The sequence below is a fragment of the Rhynchophorus ferrugineus genome, unplaced genomic scaffold, assembly GCF_030347505.1.
Source record: "Rhynchophorus ferrugineus isolate W39M unplaced genomic scaffold, kcgeb_rfMv2 rfM10, whole genome shotgun sequence".
In the NCBI taxonomy this organism is placed as follows: Eukaryota; Metazoa; Arthropoda; class Insecta; order Coleoptera; family Curculionidae; genus Rhynchophorus; species Rhynchophorus ferrugineus.
The window spans coordinates 12,820,471-12,840,729 of NW_027472589.1; the positions used below are offsets into that span (position 1 = coordinate 12,820,471).

The 20,259-nt window shown below is 34.3% G+C and overlaps 2 protein-coding genes across 3 annotated transcripts; one reads left to right on the forward strand and one right to left on the reverse strand.

The window, feature by feature from the left end:
* The first annotated feature begins 76 nt into the window (after positions 1–76).
* Nup153 (nucleoporin 153) lies at positions 77–11,288 on the forward strand. Its single transcript, XM_076416552.1, has 10 exons — positions 77–269; positions 645–1,248; positions 1,300–2,610; positions 4,227–4,513; positions 4,570–4,686; positions 4,775–5,372; positions 5,429–5,780; positions 5,845–6,475; positions 6,534–6,649; positions 8,455–11,288. The coding sequence occupies exons 1-10, from the start codon at positions 201–203 to the stop codon at positions 8,525–8,527; spliced, it is 4,158 nt and encodes a 1,385-aa protein (XP_076272667.1). The 5' UTR covers positions 77–200; the 3' UTR covers positions 8,528–11,288.
* Positions 11,216–20,096, reverse strand: wcy (WW domain-containing adapter protein with coiled-coil wacky). 2 transcript variants are annotated; one of them, XM_076416565.1, is made up of 11 exons: positions 19,854–20,087; positions 19,706–19,739; positions 18,857–19,076; positions 18,241–18,392; positions 17,454–17,661; positions 17,216–17,348; positions 17,055–17,163; positions 16,552–16,996; positions 15,246–15,424; positions 15,044–15,171; positions 11,216–11,434 (listed from the first exon to the last, which is right to left on the reverse strand). In XM_076416565.1, exons 1-11 carry the CDS (start codon positions 19,892–19,894, stop codon positions 11,398–11,400), a joined length of 1,686 nt encoding a protein of 561 aa, XP_076272680.1. In that variant the 5' UTR covers positions 19,895–20,087; the 3' UTR covers positions 11,216–11,397. The 2 variants fall into 2 exon arrangements, with proteins under 2 accessions (XP_076272680.1, XP_076272679.1); XM_076416564.1 differs by lacking the exon at positions 11,216–11,434 and adding an exon at positions 13,084–13,938 and having other exon boundaries at positions 19,854–20,096.
* Positions 20,097–20,259: the final 163 nt, after the last annotated feature.

Consider the following 20,259-nt stretch of genomic DNA (forward strand, 5'->3'; position numbering starts at 1 on the left):
AATATCGGCCAAAAATATCGAATTTTTTTAAAAAAATATCGATATACTAATATATCGATATTTTTTCGACATCCCTAGTTAAAGGGTCGCCATCTTTGATCCTCGTGTGGTGAAAGTGTCTGACTAAAAAAAGATGCTAAATAAGTTTGTTAAGCTTTGTCGGGAATTTATCTATATTTAAGTGTTAATCCAGTGCAAAAATGGAAAAGGACATTAACGATAGTGATTTTCAAAACTCTTCTATAAGTCGTGATTACGAAAATGAACAGGTAAGGACGTTTTTGCGTTTCAGCATTGGCGCGTTCTAGCTGCTATTAATAACTATGTTATTTTATTGTACTTTATACCCACTAGTAATTCGTAAATATTGTGTACACCTTGTTGTATAGTCGTTTTTCGTATATAGATGTAAAATTGGCATAATATGATAACCTAAATACCATAACCTTGGTGAATATAATTTAAAACGATGTTTTTGACAACGCTTTGACAACTTCATTTTCCAAAATTTAAATTTTTTTAATATTCAGGAATAATATTTAATCAGTTTCTACAATTTTTAAATTTACCACAAATTATACTCAGTTATGCAGAATGTGGTAAGTCAATTTCAGTTCAGCTCATTAACCTTCCTCTCATTTTAGTCTTTAGTTGGAAAATTCAAGAAAAACGTCTCGGAGATCATAAACAACACGCCTCTTTCAAAATGGTTTAAGAAGAGTGATATTCCATCATCTTATCTTCGAAAACGCCAGGATGATTCAGATGATGAGACTGACATACAAGAATTCCAACCTCCTACCAAACGTACCAAATTGCCACCTACTAAAGAAGCTTTAAGCATTAATGTTAGCCAAGTTTTAAGTCCCATTTCTAAAGTCAATGATATCAAGAAGCCATATAATTATTTCCCTGAACCTATAGCAGGGCCTAGCGGATACCAGACTCGTAAAATGCTGAACAGCACCTCTTTTACTATAGAAAATAGTTTTAAAACTACCAAGGATAATGAACGTCCAAATATAAAAATTAATGAGATGTTTAAGAACTCTAAAAGTATAGTTAGTGATAGGTTAGGTGCTAGTAATAACAATAAGGAAACTAACAATTCAGATAGTGAAGAATCTACTAGTGGTTATTCCAGTGGAAGAATAGGTAGCAAGGAAATTGTTAGCCAAGATAGCTCAAAACAGACCTCACCATTGGAAAATAGTCCAGTCAAAGCTAGGTCCCTATTTCAAAATTCAAGTAAGTAAAACATGTTTCTAAGAAATCATCATTTACTACATTTGATTTTAGGTACTGGACGAAGCCTATTTCCAGACCAAACCTTATGTTCACAAAAAAATACTACATTAAGTTCAAGAATGCCTTCATTTAATGCCTCAAATTCAAGATCAAGTTTTGTTGATCGGACTCTATCAACCAAAAAAATTTTAAACTCGCCTTTCTATAGTGGTCGTACTATATATGGTGGTGCTTCAGCTTATGGAAGAGCATCTGGCAGAACCCCACATGACCTGAAAAAAGTATTAAGACACAGTGTTAACATTAAGCCTGTAAATAGTAATTTGGAAAAAGTTGTTGGTGTGCCACTTGGGAAAACTGCAAGGAGAATTTTGGATACTTTAGAACAGTATAGCTCACCAGTGAGTGATGCAAAGAAAATTCCTATAACTTCAAAAAAAATGCACAGTGAAGGAAGTCTAACTAAATATATAGGTGCTAATCCATACACAGTTAGAGGACCTAGAAGTGCTTCTAATAAAGAACTTCAAGTACCAGCAGTGACAGATTTATTAAAAATGAAAATGGATCAGCAGAAAACTAGATTACAGGATAGCACAGAAGCTGTTCGACATATTGCAGCAACATCTAAGAGTGTTTTGAATGAGACTAGTTATCAATTGGCTGTCCATAATGATAAAGAAAAACGTACTGGTAAAATTAAAACAAAGATCACTGCAGTTAGACAAAAAGCACATGTGGAGGAAGCAGCTCCTATAGTAAAACTCAACCCTGTGGCATTACCTATTAAAGAAATACCTAAATTTGACTTTGTTGTCCCTCCTCCTACAATAGCGAGTGAGGTTAAAAATGCTGAAAAACTACCAGTAAGTAGTCTGTTTACGACGCCCTCAACTGTTATCGCAACGCATAATGAAGCCTTTAAATTAACCTCAAATAAACCCAAAAAGCCTGATGATTCTAAAAATAATCAGTCAACTACTAGCCCAATTATGGATTTTAAATTCTCTGCGCCGTTAGTACTCGCAGAATGCATGAAACCCATCAAAGCACTGAATAACTTTAAGTTCAGTGAACCACTAGTAAAGAAAAGGAGGAGCATCCATTCGCAACCTGAAAATAAAGAGAACGACGTTTCGGACCTACTAAAAACCAGAAAAAACAATGGCGACGTTTCAAAATTAACAAATGATGTGATTACTCAAAAAACAAATACAAACAATGGAACTCTGATGGACAAGTTTAAACCGAAGGAGGGAACTTGGGAATGTTCAGTCTGTATGATTAGAAATCAAGCAGACAAAACAAAATGTGCCGCGTGTGAAACACCAAGGTCATCGCCGAACAAAACTGTTGTAGCAGGTAATTAGTTTTTATTACATCTTGCAAATTGGTATTTTAATTGATTATTGAATGTTTATTTTGTTTCTATAATCTTTTCTAAGATTTAGACCTAAGTTATACACATGCATTCATTACGATAATCATAAAGTCTTTTTATAATAATTTTATGAGTTTATTTTGTAGATATCTGATATTTTTTGGGTTACATGATTAGTGGGAGAACATTTTTACAACTCTCCATATCAAAAAATCACACGAATTTCGTGTTTCGCCTAATTTTATAGCGCTACGATAAGGTTTCAACGGGTATTGAGATATATATAGACAGAATTTTATCAATTTCTGGATGTGCGTGAATGAATAATTTTCTTCATAAAAAATTGGAAGTTTATTACGAAAAAGTGTAGTCTTATTTTTTATACAAACTGGAACGACGATTGAAATATGTAGCTTGTGGTTAAGCATCAATGTTTATCGAATACGACTGATTATCATTTGCAAAATTACTTTGTATTTTTTACAGTACACAGTACACCGATCTACCATTATAATTTCATTTGGTTTGAACTTTCATTTCTGTCTTTTGACATTCTTTGCCTTCGATATTCGACAAGTTCTCCGTTCAACTTATTAAAACCATCCAAGATTATTTATCTCACATAAGACAGCGGTTTCTATATCCTTCTACGAGCAATCAACCTGCAGATGTGCTCAAATTGATGAAGCAAATCAAATTTTACTGCGGTCATGGTTTTCTGCTCAATATTTTCACAAGAAAAATGTATGATACTGATGCCAAAACATTGATATTTCAAGGTTATATTATTGGCAAATGTTCAAACTTACGATTACGTTTTACATGAGACAATTGTAACCAGAACATGCTGGTAGCGTCTTTGTACAACAACGGAGACATTACACGTACATTTTGTTATATGCTGTTTTTCAATAAAGGTTGGTTGAACTAGATTGTAACAATAAACGAAAATCTCTGTAATTGATTAACATAGTTCAAATGTCCGTCTCGAATTTTCACAGTAGCACAGATCCAACTGGTTCCATTTTCAATTACTGCTTCCAGATCGGTCTATTACGGCTTCAGATGATAAAAAGTCTAACGAGACAAGATCACGCAATCATGGTGACCAGTTTACATCACCTGTGTGGGAGATTACATCATGATATCCGCTCGCTGGCACACAGCGTTATCCTGTTGGAACCACATGTGGTCCATCGGTTAACATTGTTCTGCAGTGCTCTCTGTTAACGGTGATACGTAAAGTATAGGCCAACCAACTACCGAGTAGAAAGTTGAGTAGTTTGACGTTAACTAGCAGAATTGGCGTATAAGGAATGAATGACTATGTGGCAACTTAGCTCTTCACTAAAAAAATGCTCCTTGTCGCTCAAGATTATTTTTAAATTAATATTGGCATCCTATCCAGTACTCATTTTGATTATAAAATTGTTCATTTGGACATGCTGTTTAATCGTGTAACTGGCCATGATGATTTGTCACCAGTTATTGAATAATAAACAAGACGTCAGAAAAACCATATGCAACGAATTAGATTATGATAATTTTAAGTATAACACTATAATATTATTTGCTAATTATTTCTTATGGTTTACAGATCCCAAACCATCACTTATACCCAGTACGCAACCCACCACATCTTCAACGTTCTCGTTTGGTTCTACATTTAAAACCCCTTCGGACCAATGGATTTGCGATACGTGCATGATCCGTAATAAGGTGGACGTCACAAAATGTGCCGCTTGCGAAACGCCCAAACCGGGATCTGCCGGAGTCAAAGCGAACATCGCGAGCAGTTCTACTTCTACCTCTTCGTTCGGAGCGATCGTCGCGCCATCTGGTACTTGGGAATGTTCAACGTGCATGATAAGAAATAAAGAGGAGGTATTATATCAATTTGTAACGTTAGACAACTCTTAATAATGTGGAATGTATTGTAGGTCGTAAATTGCGCCGCCTGTGAAACAGCTAAGCCCGGAACAAAAGGCCAAGCCGTCACGACAACTGTTTCGTTTGGTGCGGAATTCAAGAAGAAAGATAACGAATGGGAATGCGAGGTAGGTATTTTTAATAACTAATTTAAAAATTCTTACTTTACATAGCTCAAGTCTGAATGAATTAACATTTCATATTTACTTCTTTTAGGTTTGTATGATTAGGAATAAAGCAGACGCATCTAAGTGTCAATGTTGTGAAAGCCTCAAGCCGGGTTCGTCGTTAACAAAGGTGGCACAAGAGAGTGGTTCTAAAGGACCTACATTCAGTTTTGGTATTGACAAAGCCACTGCTGGTAGTTTTACATTTGGTATTCCACCAACGGCGCAGGCCGAACAAAGCGCTCCCAAGACCAACGCTTCCTTAGTATTTGGAGAATCGAAGGTAGACGGTTCCACTACTAGCAAAGAGCCACCCAAATTTTCGTTTGGTTTATCTGCTAAAACGGCAATCGAAAAACCTAAAGATGAAAAGCCCGCCGCTACTGCTACCGCTGCCCCTAAAGCTGACACATTGACCGCTAGCGTCAAGGATAACGACAAAAAGAGTACTTCAAGTTTCGAAGTGGCAAAAACCACGCCAGCCTCCAGTTTCGTCTTTGGGTCTGCTGTTAAAAACGACGCCGATTCGAAGGACGAAAAGAAGGAAGAAATGAAACGTGTCAATCCATTATTGAAACCTGGTGAAAAGCTGCCTGAAAAAGCAGCTAGTTTAGCTACGGCCGGGTTTAGCTTTGGATTATCTAAAAGTAATATTCCACGTCTATTTTTAATGTATCATTACCTGTATACTTAATATTTTCAGCTTCAACTCAAGTAACGACAAATACGGCTCAGAAACCATCCGAGACCCCAGCTGCCAATGAAGAAGCTCCCAGCAAGAAGGTGAAACAGGTCGAGACCGTGGAACCCGTGAAGCCGCCCGCTTTTACATTCGGCGCGCCAGCTAACGGGGACGCGAATAAGTCCTTGGTCTTTAAAGCGGACCTTGCAAGTAAATCGACGTCGTCGCCCGCAGGATTCGCCTTTAGTTTTAAATCACCTGAAGTCTCAGTTAATAGTTCCGGCGTCGCCAATGCGAATGTCGTAACGTTTGGTTCTTCTACCGCTACAACTAAAGCATCTAAGACTCCGTCGTTTAGTTTTACTTCTGGAAGGTATGTTGAACTCGTTAAAGTCGTGGTTTTAAGCAGAAAAATTAATCGATTGTTTATTTTTCAGCTCGGGTGCGCCAAAGTCGACGAATGGATTTAGTTTCACCCCGGCAACTCCCGCCTTGGAAGTGAAGAGTGCTGCCGGTGCTAGTGCTAGCAATTCCGATACCAAGACTTTCGTTTTCGGAAGCGCGTCCCGCCAGCCGGCAATCAATTCTTCGGCCCCGTTGGCCGCCACGCCCACCGTCCCCACATTCGGAGCTACTCCGGTGTCCAAACCCCCCATGTTCCAATTTAGTGCGGCCGCCAGTGACAATAAAACTCAAACCAGTGCACCGCCGTCCTTCTCGTTCAACGCCGATAACAAGCCCGCGACCCCGCAGTTCTCGCTCGGTAGTTCGGCCGTGGCCCCCGCGCCCTCTTTCGGCTTCGGTCATACATCGACGCCAGCCTTCGGTTTCGGGTCCTCCGCTGCTCCGACAACCAACCACTTTGGGTCGGCCGCGAAGCCCGAAACAAACAACGTCTTCGGCGCGGCTACCGCGTCAAGCACCGCTTCAAATGGGATATTTAATTTCGGATCGACCTCGTCCAGACCGCAGAAGGCAGTGTTCAGCTTCGGGTCGTCCACCGAGACCAACGGGCCCAGCGGGAACGCGCCCTTGCAGAGCGGGTTCAGTTTCGGGTCCGAACAAAATGTACGTTCATAATTACTGGTAAAATAATGTAATGTTAATGTTTCATTTTTATTTACAGAAATCTTCAAGTTCAGGAGGGTTCAATTTCTCTGGCACCAGCGCACCATCATTTGATGCTAATGCCAAGCCAATGTTCAATTTTACCGGAAATAATGTCAATACGCCTACATTCTCGTGAGTATTAGTAATAAAATTATATTGATTATGATGATTATTGATGAATATTGATTAAATAATATGATTCAAGTAGTGTATTATCAAAAATTTGCTTATAGTCAGGTTTTGTAATTGATAGTTTATATAATGGACTGAGGGAAAAGTAATTTCGTTTTTTCTAATCTAATTGTTGACCACTTTTCTGATAAAATCATAATACCATCACTATAGCACTTCCGAGATTACATGTCTTTTCAGCTTTACGTCATTAAGAAAGTCTTACAGAGACAGGAATAAATAATAGATGGACGGAGTAAGGTCCCGTTCCAATCTCTTAATTTTTGCTGTGCCACTGGGTGATATGCGTGGTGTGGTGTGGTGTTATCCACGTTCTTCCAATTTCGCCAAACACCTGGTATCACCTTCCTTAACGTCAATACGGGCTTTGCAGTGTTTTGGCAAACTTCTCCGAGTTTCGATCACTATCTTTTTTGCATGCTATACGCCCACCATCGTTTGTCTTTAAAATGTCTCGATTTTATTTCATTTCAGCGGCGATTCACAAATGAGAACTCTGTCGGTTAATTTTTTTACTGGTAATTTATGTGGAACCCACATGTTGAGCTTGTTTTGGTATCCAGTCGTATATAAATGATTGAAAGCTGTTTTATTTCGGCAGCGATGTAGCGCGATGAAATATTGCCGGCCCACGTCGATATTTAAGAATTTCATCGACTTTTTCTAACGAAAACTAACTAACAAATTCTGACATTAACGTTCGCTTGGGTACCATGAACACCGCATAGTTTTCGATGAGCCAATGCTGCATTTTTTTCTTTTTTGAGTGTAAAAAGCAAAATATGACGAAAATAAAGCTCTGAAATGTCCAATATTAAAGCACAATAATTTTTAGTTTAATTAAAGATTATATTTATAATTAACCTTTGTATTCGAATGTTCTAAGACTGTTACCTCTCATGCGCGGTATATAGTATGGATTCATCAAATAAGTACTACTACTGATACGTGTGTAACGTCATCTATTATTAGGAAAACCAACATACTTTTTTGGCCAACTTAATATTAGGAAAAAAGGAATGAATTCTTATCAGTTTTTTAAATAATATACAAGATACTATTAATACAATATAATTTTGTACTTTATCCATCTTTCAGTCAGAATAAGTTTGTCATAGTCTGAAGTCAGTCTACGTGAGTCGTAAATTCTTGGGGTGATGGAGTCCAGTAATAGACTAATAGAGAAATAAACTGAAGAAGTTTCACGATGAGTAGAAGTTCTTGGGTTTTACTATATTACTTTGAACGTTGAACTGATGAACTTTGAAATTACTTTAATTCGTGTGGTAAAAAAAAGATATCCATATTTTGATTGGTAACGGTTCATTTTACAGAAAAACGCTAGTGGTAAACATTGTCAACTGTTTAACTAAAGCAAATAACTTTCCTAGAGTTTCCATTGCCAACTCTATAAGATTTATTTCTCAGCTTAATTCATTTTTCACCTCACCAACTATACTACCGTCTGGCTTCAAATTTTCAAGCCAGTGAACAAAAGGTCTTATTTATGGTCATTAACTTTTGAATTTCTGAGTCAGTTGGATTTTGTACGTCGGCAAGGTGAAGTCCTCGAGTATTTCTACACTTTCACGGACAGCGGCCATGTTCTCGACCACTACGGCGGTGTTTATAACATAACATAAACACGCCTACTACTGTTATAGGCAAAAATCGTCTCAGTTGAAAGACTTTAAATGTACTATTTTAATAGCACTAAATAGTTTATCACAATTTCTTTCGTTTAGGGCACCGCCGGCGCAAGAAGGAACGATGCCCAAAAGGGTAATAAAGAAGGCCATTCGAAGATCAGCCCGATAGGTCGTCGAATCGAATGGACAATGTAAATAGTTAGCGGTAGTGAGAAAGGGAGTATGAAACGGGACGAGTATGAGAAGAGTGTTAAAAGCGAAAGAAAGATGAATATGAATTTGCTGATTACTTGCGAACCGTCGGGAGACACTTTCTTTGCTTTAGATTAAATTACTCTTAGGATTAGGTAAAACTAGTAATTCTATATAACAAACTAAACTAAATCAAATTGAAACTTGGGACGATCTTAGTAAATAAAAAAGACTTACGAGAAATAATTATCGCGTTGCTGTTCTGTCCGAACTGACGCAGGAAACAATATTTGACAGCCGCCAATCGACTGTAGAAAATGTTATTTCAAACGGATTCGGGCTTAAATAATCACGATGTGCGAAAATGTAACGTTATTAGAAGTCTGATATTAAAAGAGACGACAAAACAGCAATCTTCGTTTATCGAATCTTCCAGGTTTCAATCATTCTAGGTGTTAAAGTTAGGCTAAATATTTTCATTGTGTACCATCTGTGAATATTACACTGGAATGGCGATTTATTTCGGATGTTTGTAACATAGTGTTGAACTTTTTTAAAAATTTTATAATATGACTTATTGTGGTGGGAAACTAAAACATAGAGGAAACAACATTTTGCCTCCTTTAGACTTCTTTCAGGTTAATAAAAGTTTTATTTAATGTAGTTTTACTGCGTATTTTCCTATATTTTTTTATATGCGGAAATAATAATAGTATAATGATATAAAGTCGTTCAGATTCATAGAGGCTATGTTAACTTTCCACCTATGTTTGTGTTTTCTAATCGTCGATAAGAAACCTACCGAAAGGGTAACAGCGCCAGCACAAAAATGTTCACGGATGGGTGACCTGGGGCTGCACCACCACATGTATTTGGAGACCCAGGTAATGTGCAACTCCTACATTGTATACTTGTATAGGACGGGGTTCATTATATGCAATCTTTATATATCCTGTTGTGTGTTACTCACCGGTCACTTTTGTTGAACAAAGGAAAATAGTTCATAATTTATTTTTTAAACGGAATTATTTCCTTAATTCCCATTATTTTCTGCAGATCTATCATACACTTTTATATTAATGGGTATTAAATTAACCTGATTAACGAACGAGGTAAATATATAAAGATGGCATGTTATAAACTCAAACTAAAGATTATTTGTAGGTTAACGTAAAAAAAAACAAATGGTCTGATCCATAGAATGTAGAATTTTTATATGAAACGTGTCTTCAGTTGGAAATTTTTCATCGAAATGATGAGTTCTTTTGATATTTGTATGATAAAATGTTCGGGGCTCCATGAAACAATAGGTCTGTCAATATGAGCTGTTCAAAATCAGAATAAAGCACTGGAACAATAAATATCACTATTACAGATTTACAATATATTTTTTTTATTGACATCTATATGGTTCAATACATTATAAAGGTGTTTCTTTTGCTATACCGATTCCAATCAATAGAGTTCCGAACAATCTTAAAAACCGTCGTATATGGGCTATACGAGGTTATAACCGCCGATTGTTAGGCGCTTTAACTGTGATATTCTTGTGGGTCAGGCCCATCTTACATATATATTGTAAACCGTCATTATTCCTACTATACCCCATTGTCGTTGGCCTGATTTTTTCTAAGTTTTAGTTGAAGGGACGCGATAAAGGTAGACATTTTTGTATTTTTTTTACGTACATATACATACACTTTCATTTCGGACATCATTGTTAACTTCACCTAAACTAGAAAAATAATGGGACTTTCGGTTCGCTTTTCAAAGGTTTGTCATTCCAATTAGCGCCACTAATTTGATCCAGTGAAAACGATGCTGAGACTATTTGAAACTTGACACTAAATTACGTTGCGCACGTCCATGGCTGGGAATCGATATCAAAAGAAAAAAAAATGTAAAATACTCATTAGTAATTCGAATGATCAAATATATCGGAAAGCTTGCCAATCAAAAGTAATCTCACTCCTTATAGAGAGTCTTGGAAATAGGGAACTTGTCAAATGCGGTATTAATATTCTTCCCGTTCTGTTGATCTAATAGCTATGAAAAATCCTTGCATTTTATTCCGAAAATGCCTTCATAATTTAATGATTCGTTGGGCCTCAAGTAACAATATTGAAAAGAGGAGTTAGACTGCTTAAAATGGGTAGTTTTGAGGTCCTAAAATAATTTGAATTGAGTATTTGGGGCAGCAGCTTTATGGTTCCGAATTCAATATAGTACAAAAACATGTTTTATTATTTTTTTAACCCGATATTTTTGTTTTAACAGTGGACCTTCCTAACAGTTTTGCCGCCGTAAAAGAAAGATGCCCTCATTTCGATTTTAAATACTTCTTGAAGATTATTTTAGGTCGTTCAAAAAGTACTTTAATATACTGTAAATATTATATAAGTGGATTTGTTTAGCTGGAAATTTCATGTTTTCATTTGTCTTATAAATCAGTACTAACCTAAGATGTATTTTTACTATTTTTTAAAAAATAGGAGTGAAGTTTTCAGCGTTTGTGCCTTTATTTTTTTATTTATACTCTAATATTTTTACAATAGAATCGTACAGACTTGGCCTAGTCTTTTAGCCTTCAATTATAATAGATCAAGAGTCAGTTAAGTTTTAAAGTTATTGATAGGCATTCCTAGATAAGAAAAAAAACACCGTGTTTTTGTTTAAACCGATATTTTGTTGATTCTACATGTGTTTTTGGTTAAATAAATCAAATTATGTTAAGTAAACATAAATTTTAATTGATCCTTATCAGTAGACATCTGTTCCCTGAAATAACTCCACTATCAATAACGTATACGCTTTCTCAGCTGGTCTGTAACGATTACAAACATGGTTCTATCTATTCCTGTTTGAGGGACCTAGAAAAGTACATCTGAAAATAATACAACAATGCAGCTATAGTTTCTCCATAAGTCCAATTAATGCTATAAATAAAAATGCCACTTCTTGATTAAAAAGTTTTAATGTTTGGAACATTGGATTTTTATATGTAATAACAGACATACACTTGAAAATACATGTAGACAACTATAGAAAAAAAACAGCAAAACAAGAAGTGTGTGCACTCGTAGGCATCTTTTATATTTGAATGTGATCACTTATTTATAAATTATCGATTTCTTTCTTTTCTGTCTATTTGGGTCAGCATTGTACAAAGTATTTATAATAATAACTATATATATATATATATATATATATATATATATAGGCGGTATTTGATTTATCGTCAACATTATAAACAACGCGTTTTTGTCTATTTACATAGGCAGTACTTCAAATACCGATTTGTCATTATTAGAAATACCCTGCGATTAACATAAAAATAAATTAAAATTATCTGCAGTATTCTCCCACATTCAAAACGTCAAAAAATATATTTCTACCCTAAAAATTACCGTGGTGTAATTTTGAATGTGATTGAAAACTCCATAGTTCTATAATCCACAAAATGCAACAAATGGGCTGATTACTAAAAGTGATATATATTTCAATAACCAAGATCGATATTAGTTGATAAATGATGGTCAATTAATGAATTAATGGAATAGGTACAATCGATCCTAGTTACAAAACAAAAAAGTCAACAGTGTCTTATCACAAGATAATTTGTAGCTTTTTGAAATGTTACTTGAAGGTTCTCCACCAGAAATATGATTTTCTTTTTATCTGGATAGCATTACAAGTTAGTATCTATAGAAAAACAACGGAGCATTATTTACATGAGGCGTTATATCTGATTAATGGTACAGTTTTAGTTTCGATCAGAAACAGATCTACGCTAAAATCAGAGAATCTTGTAAAGCTCCTCCCTCCCCCTTCCCACCCAAGGAAAATAAATAAAAAGGATATTTCACTATAAGAACTCACTAAACACAAGTTCCTTATTACTGATATAATATACTACGATATAAACTACTTAAAACCGAAATTAAATACTTCTAGTCATATTACCAGTTTCATGGCTTAATAGTAAAAGATCCTTTTTATCAAAAAAAAACTTCACTTAATAATTGAACATTGCCATTGTCCCTAGAACGGCCGTAAAGAAACTGTTAAGGTAAGCGCGCACATATACGCAACGTCAACTTTTTTGCGTATTTATATTATTTTAAATTTATAAAATATTATGTTCTAAAATGATTAATAATCGATCAATCGAGAAATGCTTAAGTGTATACATAAAAATATTGAACTAAAATTTCACGGGCATGTCAAAACAGGAAGGAATAATGAATATCTGATAGCTGCCTGTTGTCATTTCAAATTCGTATTTGGCGTTGACGTATGTGAGACGAAAAAGATTATTCTCTTTATTTTAAATCACATCAAGTATCGACCGCGCGCCAGTGATGGTATTCCTTAAGGGATTATGTAAAAAGAATAAAATTAGTGAAGCAGCAATCCAAATATAAAACACAATGACAAAAAGTAGGATCCGTACAAACGCTCGCTTACCTTTACACCCACCCAGGACTCGTGTATATTTTCATTCCCGGTAAAGAAAATAAAAAGTCGAGAAAATAAATAGAAAAAAATATATTTAACAATAAAATAATTACAAGTAGATCAAGAAAAAATTATACACAGGTATACTTAACTAACAAAAATTATAAATATTTTTATTATTTGGATACATCGTTGAAAACGACCAAGTGAATTGGATCTCCAGGTAAGTTATTTCGTTTTAAAATCATCATTCGATATTTATAAATAAAACTGATTCATAATCATTTGGATAAGGATAGGAATTTTTAAAATAAATGAAAATATACACAGTAAGAAAAACTATAATATTTTCTATGTATTAATTTATCTATAGTCTAAAAACATAAAACCGATATAGTACAAAGTCATTTTCTTGATTTCTAGTAGACATAGTTTCTGTTAGCTATACAAAAAAATCATAGTAAATTTTGCTCGGACACGTACTAATGAAAATAATTTAATTAAAAAAATATACACCAAACTGGGTTATTTTTATAGTATATATGAAAGTCCAAAGTTTCCCGATAAATGTCGCTTTACAAAGATCGTTTAAAATAAACTATACATATTACATACGAAAACTCTCCAGAAAATAGTCGATTAAAAACAGATTTTAGTTTGTCGAAAACAATGAACAGACTCATTCATGGTCCCAGATGGAAAATATTACTTTACAGATTTGGCAGTAACTAAAATCACCGAATAGGAAACCCGAGTATCATATGTGCTATAAAAACCATTATATTAATTGCAAAATTAATCACTAAAACATAACGTTTAGCCCACTTTTATACACTAAATTTTATTACACACTAAGAATCATCAGACATAAATGAATTTTGAGACTTCAGTTCTTCTAATTCTTTAATCTGTTGACGTAAAAACAAAATTCTGAAATGAAAAGAAATTTTATTATATCACACACAACAAATTTCGTTAAGAGAATCGAAAAACTCATCTCTCATACAAAAATACACTGTTGGGTCAGCACCAAAAATTCATTTATTACTAGGGGTCGCAAAAAATAGTTTATACTAAAATGCCGGCATTAATTTCGCAAAATCCAGGATTTTTAGCATTTAGCAAAAATATACAAAAATAATAAGTTAAACAAAATAACCATTTATACCATTTGAGTGTTCCTGTTTCTACAGAAGAGTAGTAGAATGGTGGCAATGGTAATTGAAAAGCAATTGCAAACCCAAGAGTCACACCAGCAAACGTTCAGTGAAATAACTCTTATGACAAGGGTTTTTCTAGAGTTAAATATTTTAACTTAGCCCACAAATCAAAGGTTTTACTCCTCATCAAGTCACTTATATAATCATTTAGGCATTAACTTGAATGAGAAAAGTTTAGAAATGTTATTTTACCCACATTACTACTTTACCCAACCAAATTATTTAATGAAGCTTATACTTAACAAACAGATATAATGACATTTATGAGAAAAATACATTAGAGTACTTTAATTTTTATTTAGTGATAAAAAAAAGTTCAATAAGACACAGGTCAGGAGAGCAACAAACAAACTAGTTTAGCAGTGTTAAGGGGGTACTGTTAATGTAGTAGTGCAGATGTTCACTGATGACTAGTGTGATTGTTGTTAAAATAATTGTATATTATATCAAAAACAAAGTAAATGTGGCTTTGATTAAAATTAATTTTTATACAGAAAAGAATCTATTTTATTATTCCACGGAAATAGTCCAACCACTAAACTCTCATAAAAATCGATACTTAATCACTAACTTAAATGTATATTCTACGTCATTTACAAAAATTGTTCAATATTACGACCCCTAATTATTACGAGAAATATTCATAGAATATAAAATACCCACAAATTTAAATATCAAAATTTACCATACAATCATAGCGCATTTGAAATCAGTTACAACTAAGTAAATAAGTGTAGATGGTTTGATAAAAATTAGTAATAAGCTGCAATATTGATAAGAAATTAACACCGAGCAAAACAATATCTATTTCTTACCTTTGTTCTTGTAATGTGGCTTGAATTTCTGTAAGACGTACTACAGACCGTGCAGACTTCAATTCAGCCGATACTTTGGAACATTGTATACTACCCATAATGTGTGCTTCGTCAGCTAGCTTCTGAGCCTAACACCAGACAGGAAAACATTTTACTTTTCATTCCAACCTCTTTTATGTAAATTACAGAAAATCCTGCTTACCTGCTTTTCTAAAATATCAGCAGGCCAGCCTCTTACATGATTAACTAAATCATCCCGATAATGATTGGCTAGCGAGGGTGTGATGGTTGGCCCCTGAGGTCTCAATGCCTGTAATGAACTGGATACTCCCTGCATAGGAGGTAAACCTCCGGCCGGCGGACTCCCTGTTGATACTGACACTAAAAATTAAATTCAACACTGATTTTTTAATTTTTACGCAATATTATTATAATTGTTTAGTACAGGGGTTCCAAAATTTCAAGGTAGTGAGTACATCAAATACTTTTTGTTTTATGCAACTCCACAATTTATGTAAGAACGAATTTCTTTTTTAAATAAAATATTTCAATTCCTTACTTTTAACTTTTTACTTTCTTATCTTTTAAAGTAAGGAATGAAATTGGTTCATAATTCGGTGTTGAAAAGAAAAGAAAAGAAAGTAATCTAATGTAGATTTCAGAAGTATTCAGTTATATTATATGTTAATACATATATAATATAACCAATACGTTTGTTTGTAAAAAATTACATAAAATTTAATATTGTCCTTTCTATAGAGGCAATCCCTTCTGCAGAATCACACTCTTCACACACTATTTTAACAAGGAGAACAATCTTAACAAGGGGTAGCCAACACTAAGTAACATGATCTTTACAGCTTTATCAAAAACTTTCTTTAAATCCGATGGAATTGTTTTTAAAACAATGAAGTATTATTTTCTCCGATGCACAATATTTCTTACTATTGTTGCCCAAAATTTTAGATATTGAGATATTACTTCCTCAGTTATATAGCTTTTGAAAGGTGTATATAGTATAACTATTCTTCGCTAGATGTACCGAAAATATATCTTTCAAATACAAATATCGTTGGACCAGCTACATCTATACTTTCATCAAGTTCTACTGCATATTGGAAGAATTAAATTAGTCTTTGAGTTTACCTGCAATATGGTTAGACATTTAATGAATTCTATGAGAGAACATCAGCTATTTTGAACATGGCATAGTTCAGTGGCATTTCCATTATCACTTTGCACAAATGTATGCAATTTCGACATTTCATGCATTTCTTTGGGTCTGAACAAAAATGCTTTCGCATACCCATATAATAATAACACTGAATTCTTCTCATCAAACATTGTAGGCTATTTCAAAATATTTTATATCAAACTGTAAAATTATTTAGCAATAGAGAATAGGAACCTAGGAATTTAGGAACCGCCGATTTGTGTTATCAAAAACAGATAACAAACCAGCCTTACAATGATTACACCTTCTATAGTTTCACAAAATCGAAACTCACCTTTTGAACAATCGGGTACCTCGGAATGAGTGGGAGTGGGCGGTCCATCGCCAGCACCTCCCGACGCCTGACTCGTATCGATGCTGAGGGGCTCGGCCTTTTTACAGTCGCCATCTAAACCGGCTAACCTCGACTGGCCAGCCCCCAACGATAACCCGGGTGTGTTGGACCCCCCCGACTGCGATGCTATCGGGACGTTCTGAGGAGGAGATACTCCCGTCGCCAAGGCGCTTCCAACCACCGACGGATGTGCCGTGGTTAACAAGGTAGGCATGGTAGTTGTGGTTAATAGATTTGGTTGGGCAATTAGGGTGGGTGTAGCAGAAGGAGTGCTGGTGGGGTGTGATGAGAGTCTTGGAAGGGCATTAGCTAATAGTACAGGTCCCATAACAGGTTGCTCAACAACCAGCGGAGTCTGATGAGCAGAACTTGGACCATAGGAGACCTGTAAAGTAATAAAAGCGTTAAGTTCCACGGCAAATTTGAAATCGCTTAGCTGCTACCTCTGATGTAGGTGTACTGTCCCCTGGCGAAATGTCCATATCCTGGGCAGAGGATGAGGCTGATTGCACTGAATTATCAGGATTTGAATGCCTCCTTGAAGTGGAACCCCTAAAATCACGCATGTTGATGATAAATGAAACAACCACTTAACCACACTAACCATTCGGATGAACCATCCTTAAGTGGGCCCTCGGGGGCTTCCCGACTAGAGCTGCTGTTGCTCCAATGGCGCGACGTATCTTTACTATTACCGCTACCATTTGAGCCCCGAGAGTTGGAATGTTTCTCGTGACCTATATAGACAATAAAACACATCACCGAGTATACAATAAAAGTATCTTTAAAAGAAACACAACAGACAGATATAATGGGATCCTTCATATACTTAATTCACTTACGCATATTTGATCTACTTGATCCATCCCTGTATCGGTCGTCTCTATCCCTTTCTCTACCTCTAAACCTATCTCGTTCTCGTTCAATCCACTCCCGGGGTTTCTCCCACTGGGATACTTCTGTCTTACAGTTGTAGTAATACTTTTTTCCCGAAGAACTCATATGTTCCGACCAGTCACCTATTTTCGTAACTCTATCCCTGTCATCTCTCTAGAAATGGAAATTCATTAAATCAAACCAAACAAATGGCACATCATTTAATTAACTGAGCACTTCAAGATGGCCCTTTGCATCAAGATATATATTTAATGGTAACACCTACAAAATATCCATAAGTATATATAAAATACACAAAAACTCGGGATATTTAAGAAGTTGTATCGTTTGAGAAACATTATAATTTATCATGAATGGATTATAAATTAGTTTGTACGTTGATAAAGTGGATGTATGGATGAGGTATTGGGTTTATTAATAAAATCATTTTCGAATTAACTTTTAACAACAGAAACAAAAACAATTTTTTTTTTGAGATAGAAACTAAACTGTTAAAAAAACCTAATTAAACAAGGAAAATCGATCGATTTAAGAAGAGAATGAATATACAGTTAAGTTTTAATTCAACGGTATTTGCTATTTAATAAAGATTTGCGAAAAGTGAATTAGATTGTAGAACCTTGAAATATTACTCATAATAGTTGATTTAAAATAACAATATTTCTTTAAATATCTGAAAAAATTATTTTTAATAAATGAGTTTTAATAATAAATAAAGTTAACAGATCATACCTTATCGACACAGTTGTTATGAAGAGGTTTGCGATCTCTGGATATTTGCGATACTTTCATGGGGTGTAGAATACTTTTATCATCGTTTCTATCGCTGTTGGTTCTGTGATCGGACTCTCTACTTCTTTTATCTTTAGGGGATCTAGCGCAATCTAAAAAGATGAAAATTAAATATTACCGTGTAAAATGTACATATCATATTTTTTAAGTATTTTTTTACTTATAGTTTCATTACAACATTAAAACAATGGGAATCTGTAAACAAATTAATATATATAAATAATTATTATATTATGTAAAAATACATTCACTTGGTTAATAACTCAGTATAAAACTTATATATTGTATTTTAAATTCAATAAAACCTTATTTGGTAAAATAGAGCCAGTAAAGTATTAAAATAATATAATCCATAGATGAAACACGATTTGATTTATACTTGATGAATAACCTACTATAAATATATATGAAATAGTTATATTTTTTTAATAAGTTTTACATAAAAAATTTCCAATCCTAATAGCTCTTTAAAGAAAATTTGCTATTGCTTTTGGGACTAATAATGTGATTAATTCCAGATTATATTACAAAAATTAGGCACAAATTTTGAAGCTACCTGAGTACTTATCACGTGACATTTTGTAGTCTCTATTTTCTCTCTCCTTTTCACGTATTTTCTGTAGATAGGAGTTTTTAGATTGATATGACCTGTCACGATCTCTTGGAGACTGGGAGTCTGGGCTATCTGATCTATAATTGCCATTTGGTGAATCTCGAAATTTTTCATACCTCTCACTGCTCGATGGGTAATTTTTAGATTGACTGTATTTTGAGTTCTACAAAAAACAAAGCATTAAATTATGAAGCTTGGGTTAGACTTTTAAGTGGAATTTATTATTTGATTTACATTTTTTTCTCTTGCACTGCCCTGAATGGATATTATTATTTAAAATATTTGTTTGATCTAAATGAAACTAAAAACAAAATCTTTTCGACTCCATGTCCGATACTTTAAATTATATTATGCAATAAATAAGAAATACTACCATTTAAACAAAATTTCAGACTAGTTATATTTAAACAGAACAGTTTAAGAAATAATGTAGGTTAGATCCTATATTAGTCAGCCATGTTTATTTTTATGTTTTAGACTAAAATAATAGTTTGGCTTGAACAAAAATGTTTAAACAAAGTGACAAAACGATGAAAACCCAAACGAATAGTATAATTATATTGTGTAACTGTCCTTTGATCACAAAAAATCTCTGACAAACATAAGGGATTGGTCGGAATTGCTTATAATTCCGAAAAAACTTGAACCAAAATTCAACTGTTAAGTAGTTTGTATTATTTTGTATCTGATTAAAATGTATTAATGGAAATAACTTCCAAGTTTTGAACAACAAAAAAACTGTTGCCATTATTTTAAGTACTGTCAACAGATTTCCTTTCCATTTATATTTACCTGATAGGGATGGGCTTGGTGCTTCTCGAAGTACCTAAACAAAAGAAATTAAGGAATTTTAGAACACATTTAAGAACCATTGATTTAAGATGACAACTTTACGGTCACCTCAAAATTTTTGTGTCAATAAAACTATGCGAATGCATACCCATCGCTCATCCGTTGCGTTTTCCTTGCATGCATTACCATCAATGCAAGAGTCTAGAAAATGTTTGCGGCTTTTACAATAAGCCCTCGCGTAAAATGATGTCATAAAAACAACAGAGACCTTTTAACCGCTTAGAAACTGACTTTCCTCTCAGACGCCATGTCACGTAAGGGAACAATTTTCAGCTGAAGGTAAATGCTCCTAATATTTCTTCGTAGCCTCATTGGTTGACGTAAAAATACCAACTGTCAAATAGCTATATTTCAAAAACCCTACTAATATAAAATTACTTATTGTACCTTTCTTTTGATTTATTTTATACTTAGTTTAATCACTAAGGCATCTTACTACAATACGTCTGGAATATTAACAATATTTTACGCATTTTCAAAATATAAACGCAGTA

What these genes read in the sequence shown, in the direction of transcription:
- wcy (XM_076416564.1), bottom strand. Translation starts at nt 19,894, where the DNA reads ATGGTAATGCATGCAAGGAAAACGCAACGGATGAGCGATGG. An exon ending in GTCACGTGATAAGTACTCAG is followed by an intron (nt 18,393 to 18,856) that starts GTAGCTTCAAAA and finishes TCATCTTTTTAG; the next exon opens with ATTGCGCTAGATCCCCTAAA. An exon ending in GCCACATTACAAGAACAAAG is followed by an intron (nt 13,939 to 15,043) that starts GTAAGAAATAGA and finishes TTTTCATTTCAG; the next exon opens with AATTTTGTTTTTACGTCAAC.
- Nup153 (XM_076416552.1), top strand. Translation starts at nt 201, where the DNA reads ATGGAAAAGGACATTAACGATAGTGATTTTCAAAACTCTTCTATAAGT. An exon ending in GTGATTACGAAAATGAACAG is followed by an intron (nt 270 to 644) that starts GTAAGGACGTTT and finishes CTCTCATTTTAG; the next exon opens with TCTTTAGTTGGAAAATTCAA. An exon ending in GTCAATACGCCTACATTCTC is followed by an intron (nt 6,650 to 8,454) that starts GTGAGTATTAGT and finishes TCTTTCGTTTAG; the next exon opens with GGCACCGCCGGCGCAAGAAG.